Genomic DNA, 19,139 nt, shown 5'->3' with positions numbered 1-19,139 from the left:
TTATTATAGAAAAACCACAAATCTTGGCATTAACTGTTGAGATAGGTACTTAATATGTGTTTTTGTTAATTCTCAGCTGAAATGTGATTCCATTGTAGTTTTAGCATTAGGATGTGTGCAGTATGGCAGTAAGCCAGAACATAATAGTAGCTTATTTTGTTGCTGTTTTAAATACTTAACTGGAGCCAGAGTGTGAGCTACTGATCATTTTCATTTGTTGGTAAAATCAGAAATCAGTTGTCAAAACTCTGAATAAAGAAACACCCTGAAATCTTGTATATACAAATGCTCTCTAATGGTGCATTCTTAGAAGAGAGACGCAGTAAACTTGTTTTCTTTTTTTATAATATAGACTTCTATGAAGTCGTTCCCCTTTATTTCATGATGGTTCTTAGATGTACTTTAAAAGAGAATTTCACACTATTCTCTTTGTTTAATGTGACAGTGTGAGAAAGTGATCTTTATTTGTTCAAAAACCTCCACATGTAGTCTATGCTTAGGTTCTTTTAATGTGTTTGTCTGTGATTTTTAAATGCTAAACATGTAAACAGATGAATTGTCAATGTTAATTCTGTATCCTGTCACACAACTGATCTTTCTCTCCTGCCATTTCTCCCCTTTTTATCTTCTTTTTGTGTGTGTGCATTCATGGTGCAGTTGATAAAATTACGTGAAGAGGTAAGTATTTCTTGCCTTGCTTTTTTTTCCCTCCTTAGTTCTGCTATTTCTTGTAAATTTTATTTTCTAAATCTGAAGAGTCTTGTGTTCCCTTTTTTCCCAAGGAAATGTACACTTGACAAAACTGTTGACTTTATGACTTCAGAAGTCTTCCCCTCTGACCGTCTTCTCAGAACTGTTTCTAGTCGTTGTGGGTGGGGGCACTGTTGCTTGTTGACACTGAGAGACAGTTAATCTTTTTAAAGCCAGAAAGCAAAAAAGGGGCGGAATAAGGCAGGCATATCCTAAAACTGTATGGAGCTGTGCTGTTCTGCGGGCTTCTAACTTTGTGTTTCTTTTATTTGTGCTGGTTTCTCGGTGAAGTTAGTATGACCTCATTTTTTTTCCCTGATCCTGATTTATTTTACCGAGAACTCCCTCCACCTGCTAGACACAGGGTTCCATATAAACACCGTGGGACACACACATTGTAAGCGCCTTGCTCTGCTTCAGGGATACCCAGGAGCAGCGAAGCTTGCTTCACTGTTAAGTGTTTCCCTTTCTGTAGGAAACAGCCCCAGATGAGTCCTCCTGACCTGAGTCAGGTCTACTGTGCTGCTCCAGAGTCTTCTGTGACCCTGATGCATCCCTGCACAACGCCAGCGACTGTGGCCAAAGGATTCTGTTTCCTGTTGTTTTCCACAAAGTCCAAACACACCAAAAATGCTTTGGTTCACTTTTTCAGAGATAATTACATCTTATTCAGTAACATCAAATTTGGTTTTCTCACAAGGATACCAAATAGCAGACAATATTACTGTTAAAACAGCCCTCTTGCTCCCAGCAGCCTCAGTAGTTTGAATTACTTCTGCACTTGGTCGAGCGTATTGACTGCAGCTTTCCTGGATGGTCCCTGTAGTGGACAGCTATTCTGTTGAGAGTTTGTTGATCCTCAGGCTTGTGAGCAACTGTCTTGCTGGAAGGACGATTTAGTTCAGCAAAAGTGATAATGACATGTAAGCTGAAGAAAGAGAACACACCAATAACCTCTGATATTTTGTTTGTTTTTTTCTTTTCCAACGTGGAAGTATATGTATATATGTATATACTAAATGAGTGTAATTAGTTATAGTATTATAGTATTGATTACTCTCTGAATGACTGTCCCTGGGAAGTGTGTCTGTCTGTTGTGTGTATTTAGAGATCCTTACCCTATGCCGAGGAACTTGAATTGTTGAGATGTCAATGAAAGGAACAGTAAAGAGTTGAATGCGCTCATGCACTCACACTCTCACACACACATTCACATGCATTTGTGCGCGCGCACACACACACTCATACACAGGTACTGCGTGCAAAGAAACTCCACAAAGCTCTTGTCCATGAATTGGCAGGGATTTGACGGATAAAATTCCTGTGTGTTATAATAACTGTGGTAATTTTTGGTCCCATTGTTCTGCTGTGGTACAGGATCTGAGGAATTCTTCATGCAAAAAGCTGAAAATCATATCCCCATATCCTGTGTTATATATTATTGCTTGGTCATCTCTCTTATTTTTCTTTGTCAGCAGTTGTACCAATTTCAGTGCCATAGTTGTTGTTTCTGAAGCTGTACTGTGATAGAATTACTATCAGGAGAATTAGATCATTTGGTGGTAGAATGATAATTTCAGGAATTGTATTGTCTGTGTCTTTGATTTGGGCGAAGCACTGATATTTATGGCTTTGGTGATGCAACTGAGCTTGCAAGCAGATGGCTCAGAAGGGCTCTTCTCCCAGTCAGGTTCTGTTTATATTCATACAGTGAATATTACCCCAATTTCTTACATGTGCCTCTTTTAAAAAGACAACCCATCTATGCGAGGACACAGTATTTGTTGTGTTTAGAAATCCAGTGTGCACGTCCTTCCTGGGACTGCTCTCTTCAGGGTGTGCTTAGAGCAGGGTTGTAGCACACGGAGCTCTGGTGTTGGCTGTGCTGAGCTGTTGGAATCCTGCAGTCTGGCTTTCTACTTTGCCCAGCTCCTCACACAAGCTGAGCTCCGTCTGAAGCTCCTGTGCAGCTTCCCTCACCTCCTTTGAAAGGGGCTAAGAAGAGGGTGAGAGACCGAGTTTGGGTGGAGAGTGGGGCAGGTTGAAAGCCCGGCACCACTGTAGTGGCTCGCCTTTCATTTAAAGGCCGGTCGGCTGGCCGGCCACGCAGGGCAGAGGGAGCAGTGTAAACAGACCGCTCTTGCAGAGCTTGATTTTAGTTTGACTTTAGTGAAGAAGTTTCGAAATGTGAGGGGGAACCCTGCTGGGAAGCTGCCCGTAAGCTGAGCATCCTCTTGGGTGCAGATTTTCTCTGAAAAAATGAAACACTCTGGAAGAAGCAGTTGCTTCCACTGCTTAGCACAGAGCTTGCAGTGTTTAATGCCTATTGTGACATTTTGATTCCCTGTTTAGCTCTAGAATCCCCCAAATAGTTTATTTAAATACTTTACTCTTCACATGTATGGCATGCTTTTATTTTTCCATCATATTATTAACATAAAGAAAGATCCACTTCCAGTATGGTGTGTGATTTTTTTTAATCTCTATTAATCTAAATATCTTCTTTGAATTTAGGATTTCATACAACATGAAAACAAGCCCAAAATTGTCTTCATCTGGATTAAAATTTAGAGTTACTTTTGCTTTCTCAGATTGGATTGATATGTTTTAGAGAAGTACCAGTTTGACATCCTTTGTTTAGGTAGAAAACAATATTCAGAGGAGAGAAAAGCAGTCTTCACTCCCTGAACTGGGAGAGCTGTGGCAGTGTTGAGTTCCATGTGGACGTCGGCACGGCCAGCGCAGAGAGGCGCTGCTCTGCTCCTCACTTGCAGACCTCCATGATCTTGCTTTTCTTGTGACATAAGAAGCTCTTTTTACTTCTTTCCCCCATTTTATTTATTTCATTTATTTTCCAGAAGGAGGGGCACTATTTCTCTTAATTTCCACACTGTACATTAGACATCTCTATTAATTATTATAAGGCTGCTCTTGCTGCTCCCTGACCTTCACATCGGTCTTTTCTCTCGGTTCTAAAAGCATTGTTTTAATGATTCCCCCCCTTCCCCCAAAAAATTTTTCAAGGAAAGCTTTGATGTGGCTTTAGCTGCCTCTAACGTCTGGCCGCATCTCAGATGTGTCACCTATGCCGGGAGGGAATAAGGAAATCACGTTTTGAATGGTAATGATAACATACTAATCACTTCCTTTCTTTGAAGATGGAAGCAAGATATTCTGTCAGCATCCCCGGCTGCTGGAGCTTGGAGGCACTGGTCTAGGTGTATTAGCTTAAGTGTGCATGTCAATACAGCTTGCATCTCCAAGATCCATGGGGGCTCATTAGAGCAAGGTAGATCATTGCACTCGGCAGCCACTCAGATAATGCATGTGGCACCTCCTTTTTTATTATTATCAGAAAGCATTGCTTCAATTTTAAGTGACATCTGTCAACAACACAAAGTTGTAGAGTTGTGTTTGCATGCTTCCTTTCTCTTTGACCAACACTGATTTGAGGGCAAAAGATACTAATTTATACAGATACATAAGCAGCCCCGCCTCCAAATGTACAGGCACGCATGTTCATATATTTTTAAGCATCTCAATATCTGCACATGTGCACCACATGTATATACCATTCATCCATAGACATGGCTAGCCCATGGATATATTTTGGTAACCTGAGTGGATCTATTGTAGGATCAAAAACACAGGGTTTCAATGTAGAAAGGAAAAGTTAAAATATTAGAGGAGTTCTCTAATTTGCCCATCAGATGTAATATAAAAGAGCTGCGTATAATGTTATTTCTAAGAGTTGATTCTGATTTTAGTTCATAGACCAAAACACTATGTGCTGGTAGTTCACTTTAAACCCAGGGTCATGTGTTGGAGAAGAATTGTCCGTTGTGCACCTCCGAGTCAATCGCATGTGTCCCCGTGCCGTGCTGGTTTGTCCCGTGCTGCCTTTGAGCTAACAGCGCTGTTGAATATTCTGTCTGAACAACGCTGTTGTTCTGTGTGTCGTTTTGCTGTACAGCCAAAATAAAAATCATTTTCTTAAAAATAAAAAGTTCTTGTTTAGAAATTATGATCTGCAGAAATCAAAGGACCAAGTAAATTTTGGAAATGACTGCATTTTATAAAACTTAACACAGATGAGTATCACGACGCTATGCATGTGTCTCCTCTGTGTTAACATAGGACGATCCAGTTGGCTCTGCTCCTCGTGCATTTCTCGATGTGGTGGAGGAAGATTTGTTTTGTCTACTTACAACATGGGGGCCCCAAAAAAAGAAACAACAAAAACCAACCAACAAACAAACAACAAAAAACAAATAAGCAGACAGTCCACACATGTTTGATTGGAAATCTGTCTATTTTTGTGTTTCCTCTGATGAACTGTCTGCTAAAATTTATTTATTGTAGACACCCTCCACACCCTAATGGTAAGACTCACAAAGGCATTATATTTTAAAAAGGCAAAAAAAGAACATTGTAGCCATTCTCCTGACTCCCCCTTCCTTTCAGAGGGCACATCTGCTGGATAACACGGAGAGGCTGGAAAGGTCATCTCGGAGTCTAGAGGCTGGATACCAGATAGCAGTGGAGACCGGTAAGAATTCTGAAAGTGAGCAAATTGTCTTGCTTATGCACAGCAGTCCTCACAACACATGACATTTCAGCAGAACTTCAAAGGAGCAGCGGAGACAGCAGCCCGAGATGTGGTTTACATATTGGGGAGACAATTGGGAGCTTATTTGCGCTTATCTTTTTTCAAGTTAAAAGGCATGACATCTACTGAAAACCTTCCTGAGGTTTGAAAGTCTACATCTGAAAGCAGACTGGATACTTTGTCTAAATTCTACATTTGTCTTAATGTGCAGTTACATGTTGTCAGTTTACCCACCCGCAATGATGGAGAGTCTCCCTTGTTTGTGGCTTGGGTTTTAGTCACATGTGTAAAAATTAACATTTAATCATTCTAAATGATAGCAGCTGAGGACAAAGATGTAACAATACTTAGTTCACTTCACTTGTTTTCTCACTGTTGAAAATGGTCCCTTTAATGACTCTGTTTTATAAAAACCACAAACAAAACCTCTGACCACATATGAAAATATCTATAAAACAAGAAATATTCATGGTTGTATACTATTCAAACTTTTGGTTTGAACTAACAGTAGTTATATTGCAAAGAAGACCATTGTAATTTTTCTAAGGCTAGTCTATTCAAAATAGACTCTGTGTGTGTGTGTGTGTCTCATGCAGTGAGTGTTTTTAAACAACAAACATCATAATACTTTGGTTTTTATGAGTTCCTTGTTTTTCAACCACACTTTTTATTTTCTAAACTATAAATCATAAACAATGTCTTTTGTATATTTTAAATTGTTCTTGCCCGTTGTATAAACTACAAAAATATGTGATTAGCAGAATTTTCCTGCAAAAAATTTAATTTAGTGTTACCAAAGCATGTACTGTGCAAAGAGTGAGTATAATTAAAGTATGTGCAGGTACTGGCTTTGACTGACCAGTGTGCTTGCCCTGTGTCATGGCTACCCTGGCTGCGTTGGCTTATGTGTACATTCTATAGAACCTAGGATGGAGACTGTTTATTAATGCTGAGGACCTGAAGAAGACCACCATGCTCCCAGTTTTTACCAGTGTGCACTGCTGTTTTCCTGAAGTTACTGACAGGTGGACTCTCTGCTCTGACAGGGCCCCTTTGGTTTGGAGCTCACCCTTAGAGCAGACCCTTGCGAGGTCCATGAACAGTGGGAGGAGCCACCTTCCAAATCTCCTATTTCTCTGACACTGAGAGAATCATTTCACTTCCCTGAGCCTCTTCATTCTTCAATGAAATAGAAGTAAATCACACATCTCAGAATTTTTAAGATAATAGCATATTTATGTTAAAGTATTGGATATGTTATAAAATACATGTAGAAATCTGTGTATCGTTATTGTGTGGCCATTTGAGGATACATGATTATCTTATAAAAAGTTTTTTTTTTTTGTTGCATGAAAATCTGTATGTTTTAAAGGAATAGAAAGGGTGTGTACTGTTTGGCCAATTCTTACTGTCTGTACTGAACGTTACATTGATTAGAGAAGGGCCTTCCTTGTCCAGCATCCATTGATGGACCTCCTCGGGCTTGCCTTGGGCTTGAACATGTAGATGGTCAGTGTCCTCTAGCTGTGTCAGTGACCTCTCTGGTGGCTATCTCAGCCTTTCACTTCACTATCCAGGTGGCTCTTTCCCCAAAATGAAGGGTCATCAAAGGATATGGCCGTATGAGAAGACTGTGCATCGACTATGGTTGTAAGGCAGTATGGGAGCTGCTAATTATTCCTTCTGATGTACAAGGAACACAATGCTGAGGATACAATGGTGAGCTATAAAATTAAGCCTGGAGTTAGCTCCATACCTGGGGTGGTTAGAACATAAGTAGAATATGACGTGATAATAGTAGAAACAAGTTTGATATATTTCTTTACTTGAAAATAGTGAACGTGGCAACCCTGTTTGGGGCTTTGGACGTAATTTTTATTGTTTTTATTTTATGTGTATGAGTGTGTTCCCTGAATGTGTGTCTGTACTCACTGAGTGCATGCTGGTGCCTCTGGATTTCCTAGAACCAGAGTTACAGGTGTTGCTGGGAAATGAACCCACGTCCTCTGGAAGAGCAGCAGTGCTCAAAACTGCTGAGCCACTCATTGCTCACGCCTTCTCGGAATGCTGTGGACATTTTATTTGAGCACAGTAATCTAGGAACTATTGCCCAATGTTGTGAATGAGTTGGAGGGAGAGGCTCGACTGTTGATGCTGTTATTGGTCAGCTGGGCAGCCCTGAGCACCAGGTCCCCAGTCTGTGTGTGCTCTCATACTGGCCAGATGGACACTGGACACAAGACTCTTTCTAGTTAATAAGATGGTAGGAAAGAAAATAAGATCCTTTCTAAGTGAGCAGAAACAAGGTAGTGCTATAAAATATTTATCCTTTTAACAGATGGCCTTCAGTTTAAAAAAAAAAATTGTTAACATTCAAGATAATTGCCAAAACTTTTATCAGAAAATTTAACTTTTCTGTTTATTAATTTGATACTGATAATTGACAAGACCTAAAAAGAATACTATCTAGGATAGGGTGCCTAGATTAGGGTGTATGTTGCGTTATTCTCTAGTTGTTTCCTAACAAATTATGACATTCATCTTTAAAAGTTCTCGCATCACCTTTGACATTTTTAAGTTGTTCGTGAGTCTTGTCTCTTCTCGAAGAGTCTTCTGAGCAGAGCACACATGCCCAGAGTGTCTGGTTACTTATCGTGCACCCTGATATGCATTGAGCTTAGTGGGCATCAGGCTGCCTCCTCGGATCCATTTCGCTTGGCAATAACTGACTAAGTTACAAGTTAGTGGAATTTGATAAAGAAGGGACAAGGCCAAATTGAATTTGATAATTTGTAGCATAAAGAGCTGATGCCTTGTAGGTAAAGTACTTGTCTTGCAAGCAAAGGGCCTCAGTTCAAAACCTTTAACCTATGTTAAAACAAAACAAGATAAAAACCCGTGGTGCAATGGCACATGCAGTATTTGAGTGGTGGAGACTGGTGGGTCTTTGGGGCTGGCTGCTCTGCCAGCTTAGCTTACTGACTAGCCAGTGAGAGACCTTGTCTCAAAAAACAAAGTAGATGGCACACACAGGCACACACATGCACACCCCAGCTGATGCTCGGTCATTTCAGTGTAAGACTTGATATCAAGAAAGACAATCAGCACACACATTTGCAAGCACCTTTGAAAGTAGCCATCATGGACTAGACACGATACTAGTCACATGAAGTGTTGGGCTGATACAGTTTGGCATGACTTCTGAGTTCTAGAATATTTAAGAAAAGAGTGACTCTCCCTTTTCCAGTTACTACTAGGTATGACTTCTAGCTGTGGTGATAGCCATCTTGTTGATTGATGGTCAGGATTTAAATGCTGGGTCATCTGCCTTTTACTCTTAGGTTGTCACTCCTTCCCCCTTTCAAATAAACATTCCACAATCACCATCAGTACAAAAGGAGGGAGGCTGAGAGAAGCTGAAGGAGGACAGAAATGCAGTTCTCACATTCAAACAAGTTGTTTAAGGCTCTATGTCTGTCCCTCCTGGTTCCCCGCATGGGCCCGGTCACCTTCAGAGCGTCCTGGAATAGTGATGTTTCAGGTGCTCATTGGCTCAAGTCTTAGATCATGATGTAAGCTGTTTGCAGACCTTGCCTTAGCCCAGCTCGAAGCCCCCAAACCGCAGTGTTGGCTGCTCCTCTGTAGTTATCAAGACTGCCTAGGCCCGAGGCCTCTGCTCCTCACCTCCCACTTCATTGCAGCTAAGAGGCAGTCCACTGATCTTTTGAGATGGAACTGCACTTCTTCAGCCTTTGCCTGAGAGTGAAGTACTCTAAGCCTTCACCTGGGGCCGTATGTGGGCTAGGGACAAAGCCTGTGAGAAATGACACAGGTAAACATGTGACTTAGGCCACGCGACACCTCATTATTCTGTATTCTAAGTTTTTCCATCCCCATTCACTTTTTTTTTGTAGAAGCAGTAACATTTTTCCACATTTATGAAACTAGGCACAGTAAGCCAGATTATTGGGTCCCACACTGAGATATGAATATTTCACAGGTATACATTTTTTCAATGTAATTTGTTGAGGTCAAAATATATCATGTTCTCACATCTATTAATTTATCTTCCCTGTGATTTATTTTAAAATTATCCATTGAAACTGTCATATATTAAGGATATAGTAGTGAAAAAGAGAGCTAAGACACGTATTTTCAGGCAGTTTATGAGTAAGAGTAAAGTAAAACTAGACATTTAAAACATTGACAAATAAATGTAGTGGGCAGTCTCGAAGAGTAACAGGTGAGGTGAGCGATGACAACTGGCAGGCTCAGTGCTCCAGGCAGACAGTGATGACTGACTGATGTGGGCTGCGGTGTGGGCAGAGGGTGCATGCTGAGTATTAAGTGGCCCGGAGATGCTATCCCTAAGACAGCCTTGGCGGATGGCCCCAGAAGGAAGTGGCCATGAGCATGAGCATCCTTAAATGTGCTGTTTAGGAGTGAGCAGAGGTGGGCAGTAAACAGACACAGCCCCCAGGCCCCGCAGAGTCAGAGGTGCAGACTGTGGCCGAGGTGGGATGGAATGATTTGGATGTTACTCTGGGTAAAGGCTTTAGAGGGCCATGGGCAGGCAAGTGGCCTCTCCTGAGGAGTAGGGAGAGGGAAGTAGGGGTGGAGGGACACAGAGGGAAGCCAAAGAGAGATCAGGAATCTTACTGTATCAATCTAGAATTTTTCCTTTTGTTAATGGAGAAATTTGGTGACAGAGATACCAGAAAAATTACAAGCCATTCTGAAAGGCTTTCAGAAACAAGGATCCGGAATCTTACTGATCTATAAACTATTTTCTTTCAGTTTCATATATTTATATAATGGGTTTTAGTGACCTGGCATGGATTCTTGACTATTATATCTTAAAAACCTCACTGAACAAATGGGGATTTGATAATCATTATTTAAACAATGGCCAGTCTATTAAGCTAGAAGTGATTGATGTTTGTAATAGATCTAGGCTGGAGATGGGATCGCTGGTAAGATGTTGGTGGCTTGTTGACATGCTTGTGAGACACAGACTATGGTGACATCTCTAGAGAGATCTCTAGGGAGAAGAGTTATGGAAATTGCCAACAAAACCAGCGCTTGCCCTCTTATAATCTTTTACCTGGAAGATTCTCAGTGTAAGCATTTATTCCTCCTTGATTGATCTCCCACTGACCTAAAGAGGAAACACATCGGGTTTTACTGCCCAGAGTTGCTCAAGACCAGCAACAGTGGAGTCCTCTGTAATGCTGTTAGAAACAAGCTCCCAGGTTCCCTCAGGTTCACTGCTGGAAAGCGGTGGGCCCTTCAGTGTGCTCAGCCATGATCCGTTCAAGCCCTGTGAGATGACTGCTTCATAGTATTAACATTTAATATTTTCTGGAACTAGAAAAAGCTTCATAGACTCTCATGTATATGTTTCTTTGTCAAAATGTATTTACAAGACAATTGCTAGGTCTCAGACTGGAGAGGTTTGCAGTGGTTAGAACGTGGCTTGCTTCTGCAGAGGTCCTGGGTTTGGTGCCCAGCCACCCACATGCTGGCTCTCAGTCATATGTAACTCCAGCTTCAGGGGATCTGACATCCTCTTCTAACCTCCGTGGGCACCAGGCACACACATGATGCACATACATATAAAATGACTGATAACACACCTAAAATATATACATGAAAGAATGTGGCAGATAGCAAGATAACACACACATTCCCTATAGCATGATAAATGGCCCAGAATGTGTTGATCTAATTGTTGGTGGCATTGGGTAGGAGGACACTCTTAGGTGGAAACAGTGTATTTTATCATCTGTAGGAAAACTGTTCAGAAAGTGGAATTCATCCAGTAACCCCAAGCCTTCATGCCGCCCCAGTCAAACATGCTTCCCTTGATTCACTACAACTTTACTGATTTCCCATAAGTAAGAGCACACCCTAGAGTTAGGATATAAGGATCCCACCCAGTTTATCAGGACAAGGACATGGTCGACTTTGTGAGAATACATCTATCCAGTGCTGTACACTGGGAACTTAGTTACATAAACAAAAGTGGTTTTTGTTTTTTGGTTTTTTTTTTACCCAAATTTTGTCAGAGTTGGCCCAGTTGATTTGTCATACTTCTGATTGAGCCTTTCCTCAGCACCCTGATTCTCTTCTATGAAGATCACCTCCTTTGAAAAAGAAAACCCAGATGAGTGGTGCTGGTGCACGCCTTTAATCCCAGCACTCAGGAAACAGAGTCATATAGGTCTATGAGTTCAAGGCCAGCCTGGTCTACAGAACAAGTTCCAGGACATCCAGGGCTACACAGAGAAACAAGAAAGAAGGAAGGAACGATAGACAGACAGGGGAAGGGAGAGAGGGAAGAAGAGAGAGAGGGAGAGAAGGGAGGAAATGAGGGAGGGAGGGAGACCAAGGCCTTTGTTGCAGTTTTTAGGGCCTTTGTACTTTTACTGTATTTATCTATCTTTAAGCATCAGACATTCTCCAAAATACGCTTTCACTGGCTGATTTCTGTGATGGCGTTCAGATTGTGTTTGCTTATAGCTGCAGAACTTGAATTCATTTATCCTGATAGACTTGGCCATATATGGAACATATAGGATATTCCCATCTGGAAAGCCATTCTTAGATTGCAGCATTTTAGTGTGAATGGGGTAATTTATCTATACTACAGTTTTTAAAAGGCGAGTTTCTTACCTATCTCTCTTTAAAGAGATTCCACAGAAGCAGCAGCCAGGTCGCAGCTTTAAAGAGCTACTGTTTCAGGGTAGAGTCAAGTAAGAGGAAGGAAGGTACTGGGGGCGCGGCTTGTGGTTTTTGGGGGTGTGTTTGTTTGTTTTTGTTTGCTTGTTTTATTTTTTGAGATGACAATCCCCTCTGTCTCCTTCCTCACCACCATGAATGAACAGTCCTTTGTCATCCCTCTGCTGTGCTGCTCTTCCTGACCACCAGTAGCTGTGGACTGAAGCCATGTGCCAGGTTGATCCTTACAGGTTGATTACCTCCAGCATTCTGCTGCAGTGAAAATAACCCAGCATCATTTTCTTTGTGTCCTCATCCGAGAGCCATGGCTGGGCAGTACTGGGTTCTCCTTCAGACTTTTGTGGGGTTCACAGGGAAGATGGAAGCGTGTGAGTCCAGCATTCATCTTGGGCTGAGCTTGCTTCATCGTCCGCAGCCCTCAACCCGTGTGTGCTCATCTAGCAGCCGCAGCCATCTCGGAAGCATGCATTGAGATAAGACATTTGCCATCTTTAAAGCTACTTTGTCAATTAAGTGCTTTCTCCCATATTTACTAATTTTTCCTACCTCTTTTATATATTCTCCTTCTTTTCTTACCTCACATTTCCCTTGAAGAAATATTTTAAGTTGTTTATTGGTGTGTGTGTGTGTGTGTGTGTGTATGGTTGCGTGTGTGTGCATGCATGCTGGTTACAATGCAATAGTTTCACTCAAAAATATAAATCCTCAAATGGGGACCAAGAGTTGTTCCAGTGGATAAAGGCACCTGGCATCCCACTGGGTACCTAGCTGCATCCCAGAACCCACGTGGTAGAGGGGAGGAACCAACTTCCACAAATTACCTTCTGTCCCCAGGGAATTTGCTATGGCATATGCTCCCCAAAATAAGTAAATATAAAACAATATTTTAGTAAACCATTAAATATATTCTATTATCCACAGAAAAGTTTATTGGTAAAGTAAAACATAATGATAGAAAACAATACATGAAGCCTTGTTTAGTAGACCGTAAGTCAGCTAGTAGACCGTAAGTCAGCTAGTAGACCGTAAGTCAGCTAGTAGACCGTAAGTCAGCTAGTAGCAAAGCCAGTCCCTCTTCCAGGAAGTTCAGCATGTGGATCTCCTACACACTGACGAGGCCTTTGGTAAGACCTGGGGATTTAGAGCCAGAGGTGTGCCATCCTGCCCTCAGAATGGAAATCTCTGATGTTCCCTCATGTTGGTGAGAGGAGAGTAAGATGATATACTGGCCTAGGTCCTTTGATTTAAGTGCAGGTGGTAATTCAAAAAGCCACTGTCATCTGTCATGTCCAAATTATTGCTGAAGTAACACATTAATACTTTGCTATTCTGTCAGCTAAGGATAGAGAATAGGATTCCACAACTAGGCAGTTATTAGCCATGTGTTCTGTCCAGCTATGTGTATTTTAGAGAAAACTGTTTGCTGTAGAAAGGAAAATAAACCATCGATGCAGAAAGTTATCTGTAGAGAAAAGTCCTCTGTTACTGTGGATGGCAGAGTGTTTGCAGAACCTGGAGGACATTTTTATGGGGTAGCATTTTTCTTCCTGAATGTGAGAATCATGCTGTTTGCTAGTATCTGGTAAGTTTTCACAATTCTACCCCACTGTAAAACCGACCAAACAAGAAAGTCACTTTAAAATTTGTATTAGCCACTGACTTTATAATTACAAACTGCTGAAGTCTTACATGTCTTAAGAACTGGGACCCACAAGGGAAGGGCAGAGGAAGTTTTCATTTGGGGTGATCCCCTAAGAGTACGGCTAAACTGTACTTAAATTTACTTTATAAGATTCTCTGGAATATCGGAGAGCCTCAGAATGGTTGGAAAAGTTGTCATTTGCACCCCGTTTGGAGAACCTTCTCCTTAGGGGACCCAGGAGAATTCATAGCTTCATTTGTAGTCCATTCAAAAGCACTACAGTCATTTTTTTTTAATTCAATATATTTTTTATTTACATTTCAAATGATTTCTCCTTTTCTGGCTCCCCACTCCCCGAAAGTCCCATAAGTCTTCTTCTCTCCCCCTGTTCTCCCACCCATCCCTTCCCACTTCCCTGTTCTGGTATTCCCCTATACTGCTACACTGAGCCTTTCCAGAACCAGGGGCCACTCCTCCGTTCTTCTTGGACATCATTTGATGTGTGGATTATGTTTTGAGTATTCCAATTTTCTAGGTTAATATCCACTTATTAGTGAGTGCATACCATGATTGATCTTTTGAGACTGGTTTACCTCACTTAGAATAAACTGGGCACGTCACTACACTCATTTTTAAAGATTCCCTACCTATCCCACTTTTCCAGTTGGTTTGTAAGCTACATATGAAGCCATCCTTACTCCATGTATCTCTGTGAGCTGAGAAAAAGAATGACAAGCAAGGCAGACGGAGGCCATGCCAGTCCGCTTTCAGATACAATGCCAGAGTTGTTGAGCGTATGACCTTGTTGTGCAGTCCTTATAAAACTTTCTATAGGGGTTTTCTTTTTTAAAATCAATTTTCTTTTCCTTTGAGCTTGACTTTTGGTGCCCAGAAGTTTTCTTTTCAGCTGTGTTTATGTATTACCAGGATTTTTTGAGGTGGGTGCTTCAAAGTTCTCACAGCGTGGGTTGGTGTTGGTCTAAGACTCTGTGTATGACTTCCATGGAGTGGAAAACTTGACGGGCATGAGCTTTAAAATGGCTTTGTGTATGCTCTGCATCTGAAGCTTTCGTCTGTGTTTCCTGTTGGGCTACAGTGTTTTCCAACGTGGCCACAGAAGAACAAAGCCAACATTAAAAAATATATATTTTTATCGATGGATACATCTTTCCCAGGAAAGCCCTTATCAAAGACGCTGTCACGGTGGGTCCACTTTCATGTATAGCACTGGGTTGCCCTTTTGCGTCTTAAGCTATAAATCCTAAGTCATAGTTAAATAAGTACCTATTTATTTAAAGACAGGAGGAAACCACCCTGTAGAGACTGCCCCTTGCTGGGCAATCAGTCCTGACCTCTCCTTCCACACTCCCAGGTTTTTGCGTTCACTGTCCAGTGTCCTGGCATATAGTATGGGCTTCCATATCTGCATTCAGAAAACATCTTCAAGGTTCAGCTAATCTTCCTCATCCATTTTCAAAGTTACTGGCCACAAACACACTTAAACAGACTACAGTGGACCTTGATACTTGTTTAACAGTTTGGGGCCCTTAAGAAATTTTAATGCAGTCCATTTAACACCCACTGGGGTGTAGTTCATTTTTAACATAGCAAGAAGAATGCTGGGTAAGTTAATGTTATCAACTATGTTTGCACCTGGAAGTGCAATAGAGGAGAAACCTCGCCCCACTGTCAAAAAGTGGGTCTGTCTTCCTAGAAGGAACAACTGTACAAAGCCTGTGAGTAAACACCTGAAGTACCTATGGGGACACAAGTAGTGTCAAACTCCATCTGCATACATTTGCAGTGGTATTCCATGACATTGGTCAACAGATTAACTTATCTGAAGTGGAAATTATTGGCACAGATTGAGCTGATCCCTCACTACTTCCAGCTGTTAGTTCCAGCTTCCCAGGGAGAGGCGTTGCCTTTTGTTTCCTCCATCAACCTGTCTGAATGATCTTTAATGTTCAGTGTTCTCCAAAGATCTCTTGATGATAAATACCTGTCATTAGAAAAAAACACCCCCCCCAATAAAAACAAACAAATATCCCCACTCTACCCTAAGAAATATGTGCAGGTATAGAAGGGACACTGGTTTTTCTGACTATAATTTGTTATCAGAAGACTGTTACAAAGTCATTCAAAGTCTTCATGTGGGCAAGTTAAAGAAACTGACTGGAGTGACTTTGTTAATATGAAAAGGAGACTTTTAGAAAAGCCACAACACTGTCTCTAAAAGTTAAGCGTGGAGATGGACCAAATATCTGGCCGCCTCCCTCCCATTGCCTGCCAGCTGTGACTTTCCCTACTACAATGGACCCTCATCTTTATTGCTGTGTGCACAGTACAGTGTTTCATTTTTCTTCCTACTTGGACTTCCTGTAGAATGCACACCCTGTATAGTTCTTTAAATTTGTACTGTTGTGAGAACAAGTACGCCTTTCTGTTCTCCCCTTTGTTAACCGTAAACCTTGTGGAGCAGCCGCTTTTCCGTGCCCTCCGCAAGTCGCCAGACTCTGCTCAAATTAAACACTGTAAGATTATCAGCAGGTTACAAAGGGGGAGTGTATCTCTCTTCCAAAGTTGTGTATAGCGTTATCTTGATCTGGAAAATGCTAACAACATCAGACAAGCTAATCGCCTCGTGCCTGCCTCCTGTAAATTGGGAGTCCCAAGTCTTCCACATCAGAAGTGAGGCAAGTATGGGGACTGTTTTCACTCTCCATCGAGGAGGGAAGTTGGATGTGCAGGAAGGGTGGGCTCACCTCCATGTGTCGGGTACCATCACCTACTCTAGAACAAGATAGAGTGTGTGCTGGGCTTTGCAGCTAGACGGACTCAGGTTCAGTCGATGGCCTTACCACCTAATAGTTGAGATAGAGCAATTTCCTTAACCTTCCTGGTTCTTTCCTAGTGTGTAAATCTGCTTTACAGGTCCCATGTGTGCAGGCTATTGCTGTGGGTAGAGAAGGGAAACTATAAACAGCCAGCACAGGTGCCCAGTCAGCCTTTCCACTCGCACTGCTCTCACTGTAGGACTCATGCCTGACCATGACAGATAGACTGCAGTTCTCACAGTGGCTTGACACACTGACTCTTGTTTCTCTCTTGGAAAAGTCCAGTGCAGGTGGTCCAGGTGAGCAGACAGCCTTCCACGTAGTGGTTCAGAAACTCAAGCTTCTCCTCCTGAGGCTCTGTCGTGCCCTGGGCTGCAGAGTCCTATGCATTTGGCCAACAGCAAAGCCGAGAAAACGGACAGCACATGTCCTTGAAGTTCCACATAGGCTCTGCCTGTAGCCCAGTGGCCACGGCTGAATGGGATAATGGTGTCCAGGGAAGCAAACTATGTAGGGAAGAGCATGCTCTCACCTTTCATTGTTATGTAATAACAGGGAGAATGAGTTGGGGGGAGCTGAGCCCCAGCCACACTGCCTATTTCTTGCTTATTTCACTGCCTTGTAAGCAGTTAACATTCAACTACAGTGGGGAAGGGGTGGATAGAGCAATGACAGGCCATACACATGGTTGGAATTTTCCTAGCATTTGTGACAAACAAGACTTTAATACCTGTTGTCTATATCAACATTAATATATGCATTAAAATGTCCCATCTTGTTTGTTTTCTTTTCTACCAGGCACTTCTATTTATTCACTTCTCAAATAAATTTATATTCCTTAGATCTGTAACAAAAGATAATTCTTCTGCATGTATTTTTGTCTAACTGTTGACAATAGATTAAACTCTGCAAATTTATATATTCCATTTCTAAGGCACATGTGAAGTACATTACAAACTGTACAAAGGAACTTTAGACATGATAACTAAAAGTGGTGTGTTACTCTTGATGAGATCCTGAAGCAGAAAAGGGACATGGGTTTAAAACTAAGCAGACACGAATACCATTCGATTTCAGTTAATAAAAGTGTGTCACAGGCTAGGGAGTAAGGATGGTTGGTAAAGTGCTTATTTCACAAGGAGAAAGACCTGAATCCAATATACAGAACCCACACCAAAAAGCCTCGTGTGGTAGTGTACATGTGTAAACCTAGCAGTAAAGAAGTAGAGACAGATCACTGAGTGTCTCTGGCCTGTCAGCCTAGCCTACGCTTAGAGTTCCTGGCCAGGAAGAGACCCGTCTTTTCAAAAAACAAAAACAAAAAAGAAAGAAAAAGAAAAGAAGTGGGTGATGTCACCCAGGGTTATCTCTGGCTGTCATGTAGATGATACACCCATACACATAGATGCATGTACATTTGTGCTCACACACACTCACATACATACACACATACATGGAGAGAGAGAGAGAGAGAGAGAGAGAGAGAGAGAGAGAGAGAGAGAGAGAGAGAGAGAGAGAGAGAGAACTTGAATAGTGCCAAAAAACCTAACTGAGAGAATTATTGCACATCATAGCTTCTTAGATACACACATTGCACAGAGATTCCATTTGTCGATATGAGTTATTATTTTGTTTCTCTTTGGTGATCTTCCCAACCCATATTCTGGACTGTCTACCTGAGGATCAGTGTCTCTAGCTACAGGACCAGGTTGTTACAAACCTCCTCTACCTTGATAACTTCTTTGTCCTGTTTCTTTTAAGCATTCTATCTTTATGATGATGATTTATTGGTTTCTCCCAATGCAGTGTGTCCATTTCCACAGTATTTCTGTGGAGAAGCAAGGCAGCTCCACTGTAGAATTATCGACAGTTGAGATCTTGTATTGACCTTACTAGGTATTAACTTTTATGATCGATAAAGAGCTGTTATTGGCCTCAAACAAAAGCCAATGCCTGCTCATCAATTGGAGGCTTCTAAAATGTCCCTTATTTCTTCTTCTCCATTTCAGCATCTTTTACAAAGTTTTTTCTGTTTCTCTTGGAACTTTACCCTGTCTAGGTTAACATTTTCCTTTGGGGGTTTAAAGAGATGGTTGCTGTGCAAAGTCTTCATCATAGTTTCTTGCAAACTCATAGCTGACTGAGATTCATGCTATTCATGAGTTTTATTTAATTTCATAATTAACATTCTAAAAACATTTAAAGATAGTCCAAGTATATGTCAAAAATGAACTTATTTTAGATGTGTGGTCTGAAGAGGGACTAATGATGCTTTGTTTTTGCCTGTAAATATAGTAGAGATGTAGAGAAGTGTATAGCATACATTTTTGATGTGAATAAGCTCGTAAACAAAAAGTCCTTGTGGGAATATCTTAGGGGCTATGTGTCTAAGGTTTTATTAAGTCTCCATGTTGTATGTATTGGTTGAGCAGACCTTTTCAAATCATTGTTTTGTGTATTATCATGGAAATGTCAATTTTTACATAGCTTGAAGTATCTTAGAATTGTCTAGTGCCAAAATTTCAATGTTAGAACAGAGGTTTTGTTTATTCATTACTGG

General features: G+C 41.4%; 1 protein-coding gene across 5 annotated transcripts in view; it reads left to right on the top strand.

The window, feature by feature from the left end:
• Positions 1 to 19,139, top strand: part of Vti1a (vesicle transport through interaction with t-SNAREs 1A) — a 308,900-nt gene that overhangs the window by 72,274 nt on the left and 217,487 nt on the right. For all 5 annotated transcript variants that reach the window (XM_052183476.1, XM_052183503.1, XM_052183483.1 and 2 more), the window contains exon 5: positions 5,215 to 5,299. In XM_052183476.1, coding sequence (XP_052039436.1) covers positions 5,215 to 5,299 — 85 coding nt within the window. The remainder of the gene's footprint in view (positions 1 to 5,214; positions 5,300 to 19,139) is intronic.

The sequence above is a fragment of the Apodemus sylvaticus genome, chromosome 1, assembly GCF_947179515.1.
Source record: "Apodemus sylvaticus chromosome 1, mApoSyl1.1, whole genome shotgun sequence".
NCBI lineage: Eukaryota > Metazoa > Chordata > Mammalia > Rodentia > Muridae > Apodemus > Apodemus sylvaticus.
The sequence above is the reverse complement of the archived record's forward strand: the minus strand, read 5'-3'. Positions and strand labels throughout refer to the sequence as shown.